At 46.1% G+C, this 6,497-nt stretch overlaps 1 protein-coding gene across 1 annotated transcript in view; it reads right to left on the bottom strand.

The window, feature by feature from the left end:
* The window catches only part of THRAP3 (thyroid hormone receptor associated protein 3), a 75,830-nt gene that overhangs the window by 1,649 nt on the left and 67,684 nt on the right, over window positions 1–6,497 (bottom strand). Inside the window, 3 exon segments of the mRNA XM_032625465.1 lie at window positions 1,705–1,848; window positions 2,319–2,514; window positions 5,523–5,710. Coding sequence (XP_032481356.1) covers window positions 1,705–1,848; window positions 2,319–2,514; window positions 5,523–5,710 — 528 coding nt within the window.

Below are 6,497 nucleotides of genomic sequence, written 5' to 3'. Positions count from 1 at the left end.
TTTCTCAAGTGAACCTATGCCCTGTTCCCCACTCTAAAAATGCCACTGATTCAGATCTAAGAGAATATTCAGTTGGGTTCCTTGAATTCTAAGGCAGTAGTTTAGGCATTATAATAATGATGATGATGATAAAATCTTCACTCAAAGACCTTTTCCTGCATTATCTCATTTAATCCTCACATCTACCCTACCCTATCATTATCACCCTCCACTACACAGATGAGAAAACAGGCAGAGGAACTTTAAGTAACTCCATATTATTTAGAACACTGTCTCTCAAAGAGTGGGTTTGAAAAAGCAAATCACCCCTAAACGTGAAACTATGATCTGAGTTGTCAGGATGGTAAGAGATGAAGCAACACAGAACACACACATAGTTGGGACTCTAGCTCTCCCCAACCCTCCCCCTCAGCCAAGAACAGGCTGTGAGACCAAGGGAAAATGATCTGCTCATGGTCTCAGACCAGTTATTGGCAAAGGCAGGACCAGAACCCAGCCTCCCGTCTTGTATCCCTCCCCTCTTTAGTTTTATTCAAGGAGGCAGTGTGGCAGAGTAGAAAAAACAAAACCTACAACTCAAACAATCCCTGGTCTGATGATCACATGAGAAGAGAAGAAGGGATCCAGTGAAAAAGAATGAAATGACAAAGCATTTTGAAAAGTCACTGTTACCTATCAGCCCCATGGCTTCAAAGAGTCTAAATCCTCCACCCACACAAGTAGTGCCTTAGGCCCCTGAGGGGTTAGCTCTGCTAAAGGGCCAGCTGCTTATTCACTAGCCTAAATGAATCAGGCTGGCAATGCTCCTTCAGGGGACAGATGGGGCAGGGAAAGGGGCTTTGTGTGGCCTTTAATCCTTCCCTTAAGCAGCCCCACTCCAGTACCTATCCTGGGCCCAGGCAATATTTCCCTAGATATAGGTTCAAGGGTCCTCTAGGAGTCCCAAAGGAGCTACCAGCAGCCCTAGAAAAGTGAAGTTGGCTATACACAGTGATTTACACAGCAACCTGTTTCCTAGCTTCCTGTTTCCATGCCAGTCCTCAGGGGTGATGAGGAGACTCAGCTGCAAGCTGACCTTGGTTACAACACTCAAGAGTCACATCTGCTTGGATCTGAGCCTGCTGCTGAGCAAAGCCGAAAGAGCTCTCACTGGCCAGGTAATTCAGCTTAGAAGAGCCCTAACCTGAGAGGCAGAGAGGCTCAGATGGTGCCTGGTACCTGACAATGACCAACAGCTTAGAAGAGAGAAGCCCCAGTGGTGTTTCATTTTGGAGGCAGGTCCCCTTCCTCAAAAAGAGATCCTGAGCTGTCTTTCCTGTCAATCTTGTGCTGGGGAGCGACAGGGTGGAACTGCAGCCTCAGGGGAAGGTTATGGTTCTATCCCTCGCATAAAGGCTGGAGGGAGGCTTAGGTTAGGGTGGGTGAGCAGTAAAACAATGTCACCGACTAAAAAGGCAAGAGGAACCTTTCCCCTCTTACCCTGGGATCCATAAATGTCTTAGATAGCGCTCTCAAGGTCAGGACTGCCTCTCTAGAGAACTCACCTTGCCAGCACTATGCCATCCCACAAGCACGCACGTACCCAGTGCAGCGCCTGCACACATATTTAATCACAGTTCCGGAAAGACCGATTAAGGCCTCTGTATCAGCTACTGTGTGTGCCAAAGGCCCCCTGGCCCTTCCTGGTTGTCCCCAGACACATACCAAGTAATACTTCTTGCTTTTGGGTGTGTACTCAGGGTCCCATTCCTCCTCACGGTTTCTCTTTTGAAAATCGTTGTTGCTGCTGCTGCTGTTGTTACCAGAGTAGTTGCCTCTGCCCCAGCCTCTTCCTCTGGCTCGAAATTGCTGTGGCAATAAACAGGGGAAAGGAACAAAGGGACCATGTAAGGAATGGAGAAAAACAATTCCTTGCCTTCTATTCAAACACTTTTCTGGCACAAAACAGATAACTGTCCTCCAGTCAATATGCTGGTCAACTGGTTTCTAGTCATTCCCTTTCCATTCATCTCAAGTCTACAGTCCAGACAGAGGACAAAATGGCATAAGGGCCTCCCTACACACAACAGGAGTCAAGACAAGTGAGGAAGTTCGGAAGAGAAGCCCTAAGAGACTTTCTGGCTAAGTGATTATGAACAGGAAAAAAACAAACAAAAACACTAAAAATGGAAAGCCTGGGGATTGGGAAACCACAGATTCTAGGGTCTTTAGACTGAATTACTTGTATCAAGGGCAACAAAATTAGTATTCTGATAAGAACATAATTAGAATTGGTGGGAGTAAGGGCTTAGAGAAAGGGAGAGGGGGCAGGGTCTTACAAAGGTCCCTCGAGCTCTGCCTCCTCTGTCACTTGGACCCACAAAGTCTTTGGTCCCCAGTCTTGATTTGTCAAAGCCCGTGGTACTCTCCTCTCTCTCCTCTGTCTCTTCAGTGTACTCTTCCGCTTTGTAGGAGTGAGATGACTGGGAGGAAGAGGATGATGACCTGGACCGGTCTCGTGCTCTCCGGTGCTTCCTTTGAAAATAGAAGAGGCAGGGAGATCAGTAAGCCTCTAGGGTACAGCCTTTGGCTGGGGGCTCATGGATAAGCAGCACAGGGCAATCAGGAGTGTGTCTGTGATGAAAACACTGAAGGCTAGTAACCTGAAAAACGAACTCACCCCCAACATACACACCCAGGGAACCTGGGGAGCTTCCTCCCAATTCTGTCAGTCATGGTGAGTGACATATCTATGTCCGAGCCTGTGATGAACATGGGACATACACAGAAGGAGCAACAAAACATAGTCTGTGGCCTCTGGCAGCTCAGTCTAATACATGTGCACGAATCAGAAAAGCAGAAGGAAACTAACATTGTATTGAAAGTCACAGAGTATCTGGTACCAGGACAGGCTTTATATATTACCATCTGTTTCGGCTTTACATTAGGTCTATTTCTCATAAGAAGAACACTACCTGTCTTGGGACAGTGCTCTAAAGACTGAAAAAACAATGTGCTTAATTAAAAACTCTACACTGACACAGCAGGCATGTAGTAAATGGCAATTATGATCATTCAGTATTATTTCCCTCATTTTATAGATAGGAAGTTCAGGTGACAGAGCTGAGTAGGCCTGGATTCAAACCTGGCTCCGACTAATTATACCACTACTCCACAAACCACCTCCCCACTTTCCAGTGAGCTCAAACAGCTTTTGTCATTAAGCACAGGATTTGTCGAACCTCTTCTCAGAGTTATTTCCCATCCTTCCCTTCATCTGGGGGAAATTACAGACTAGGGTAAATCAGACTAATATGATGAGTCACGGTCTGTGTACTAGAAGTCGGGGCCAGTCCGCCATGTGGTGCTGGAGAAGGGCACCAACCACGTCTAAGGCGGCAGAAAGGCTGGCTCCCAGGAGTAGAGGAGGACTTACAGGGAGAAGCCAGCCTGTGTCAGTAACCGATCACTGCCCTCCTCCACTACGGAGGAAAGTACCTTGCAACCCCCCAGCCCACCCCCAAACATTCGAGAAGATCAAAGACTTACATGTTTGAATCCTACTGGTGCCTTCTAGCATTTACTCTTAAAAAGGGGGAAATCTAAGTTATTGTCACAGGATTCTTATAACTCAAATGTTTGACTCCTAGAAATCAGTGTCATTTCAAGAGGTTTTCAAACCTAAGACTCCAGAAAGCCCCATATTTGAGTCCCAACACTGCCTTTTATTAGTTGTGTGATCTTGGGTGAGCCACTCTTCAGTCATATGAGAAAAAGTTCTTCTAAACTGAAGTGTGATATACAATGAAAAGTGACATAATTATCATTTTTCTTCTTGCCCCAGTCACAAAATACTACGGTTGCAAGAGACTTGGTCAAGGTTACACAACAAGTCAGAGGTAGAGGCATGTGTCCCAGGGAAAGAAATGAGGATCAGTCATCCAAGTCCAACCCTGAAATGCTTGAGGGGTTCTGCTCCCTTTCCACCAGTAACAGTGTTGAAGACTACTATACCCCCACCTCCATTCCCTGGTGAGGATTATCAGATTTTTATCTGTGGGCAGCCCTGAAAGCTGCTAAGGCTCATAATGTGTAAGTAACTGAGTGGAAGAGTAGACTAAGTGGAACAGAAGATCTGAGTTTTTTTTTTTTTTTTTTTTTTTTGCGGTTCGCGGGCCTCTCACTGTTGTGGCCTCTCCCGTTGCGGAGCACAGGCTCCGGACGCACAGGCTCAGCGGCCATGGCCCACGGGCCCAGCCGCTCCGCGGCACATGGGATCCTCCCGGACCGGGGCACGAACCCGTGTTCCCTGCATCGGCAGGCGGACTCTCAACCACTGCGCCACCAGGGAAGCCCAAGATCTGAGTTTTGATGTCAGTTGTTACTGTGTGATCTTAAGACAAATCGTTCTGAGCTTACTTCTTTATCTTTCAAATGGGCAAAACAGGTAGCTACTAACTATCCAACTTATCTCAAAGGACTGTTACCAGAAAATGGATATGAAAGTGCTTGCTAGATAAAGTTCAGAAACACAGAAGTGGTGTAGCTTCTTACAGGAAGGTGTGGGGTTTCAATTGTGCTACCTTTAATGAGACATGATTGAAAAGTCATGGAACATTCAAAAATGTAAATAGAGATAAGACCTTGGCATAAATACTGCCTTATGAAGTTCAACAATGCTACCTTTGTTTAAAGAATATTTGTAACACCTCTCTTGGAAGTGTCTGTGAAACCAGTTTAAAAGGCGATCAGGGCTTCCCTGGTGGCGCAGTGGTTGAGAATCTGCCTACCAATGCAGGGGACACGGGTTCGAGGCCTGGTCTGGGAAGATCCCACATGCCGCGGAGCAACTAGGCCCGTGAGCCACAACTACTGAGCCTGCGCGTCTGGAGTCTGCGCTCCGCAACAAGAGAGGCTGCGATAGTGAGAGGCCCGCGCACCGCGATGAAGAGTGGCCCCCGCATGCCCCAACTAGAGAAAGCCCTCGCACAGAAACGAAGACCCAACACAGCCAAAAATAAATAAATTAATTTAAAAAAATGTCCACCAATTCTTTAAAAAAAAAAAAAAAAAAAAAAAAAGGCGATCAACAATCTTGTCCTATCTAGTTCCACCCTGTTTCTCTGACCAAACAGTATTATTACCTGAAAACAACTTTGAGCCATTTCTAAAACATTGAGCCATTTCTAAAACATAACCTTCCCAAGAAGATTTGTGATGAGAAAGGACATGTCAAAGAACATGGCCAAAACAAATGCAAAAGGAATTCCCCTATGATTTTCCACACTGTCCCTAGAGCCAAATTAACTGCCCATCTCGCAGGAGGCCTCCTTTAGACAAGGATCATGCCTACTTTCATGCTAAAGTTCTATTTTCAATCTAGGGACCTTAACTGACAGTTAAAAAAAAGACACTGTACAAGTGGCCATCGTTCCTAACCCCAAGCTCTCTGGCTTGGAGGGTCTGCCATATAGCCTAATGGTGGGCAGACAAAGAAATCCACTCAGGAGTCTGAATGAGGTGACAGACAGGGGCTTACGTACTTCTGCTTCTTTGATCCTTTATGAGTTTTCTCTGTTTTCTCAGCTGATCTTTCCCTCGAGTGGCTTGAGTCTCGGGAATCCACTGATTCTCTTGATTTACCTCGTTTAAGATCTCTCTCTTTATGTTTTTTACGACGTTCGATATCAAGGCGGAGATCAACAGGATCATCTTTGTATTTTCCCTCAGCCTGCCAAAAGAGAAATCAAAATTTAGGTTTTGGGGATTCAGGGCTACCACCTCAACCACCCCACGAACCGTGGCTTCTACTCCACTGGAGTGGTGCAGAGGAAGCACTGGGAATGGGAGGCACCTCGCCCAAGCTCAGGAGGGATGCAGGATGGTCCACAGAAGTCGCTTCATGAGGATCCTACAGAGCCCAAACCAGTTCTCTCAAATAATGATGAAGACCTTCTGCATATGCTACACACACACGTACACGCACCTCACTTTGCTGTTTCCCTCTGTGGCCCAGTAAAGACGGGCTAGCCAACAAGTTGAGACGGCCAAAATCAACTCTGGAAGGTGTTGGTTAGGCTGGCTCAGGCTTAGTCACCACGAAGAATGGAAATGCTGTTATCTTCCCCTACCTACACTGTGGCAGCTGCCCTGGGCCTATCCTCTACTTGGAATTCTCTCTCAGTATTGAGTCCAATGACAGACAATGGGAGACTCAATCAGCCTTCCAAAATGTTTAATTGTATTAAATTTCTCTAGAAAAGGCATATCAAAAAGCATAACGAATTCATAATGTGGCAATACCAAGTCAAAGTTTATTTTAAAAAAAGGAAGGGAGGGAGGGAGGAAGGAAGGAAGAAAAGAGAAAAAGAAAACCTTTTTTTGCTAACTTTCTAGGAAGTGTAACCTATCAGGGTATGTATGTTGCAGATACAGCATGAGCCCAGCAACAACAGCGGCCTTCTACCCCAAACTATCATGCCAAGGGCTTTCGACAGCTCTTTAGAATCTCAGTGAGC

Source organism: Phocoena sinus, chromosome 1, assembly GCF_008692025.1.
Source record: "Phocoena sinus isolate mPhoSin1 chromosome 1, mPhoSin1.pri, whole genome shotgun sequence".
NCBI lineage: Eukaryota > Metazoa > Chordata > Mammalia > Artiodactyla > Phocoenidae > Phocoena > Phocoena sinus.
This window is presented reverse-complemented; position numbering and strand designations above follow the sequence as displayed.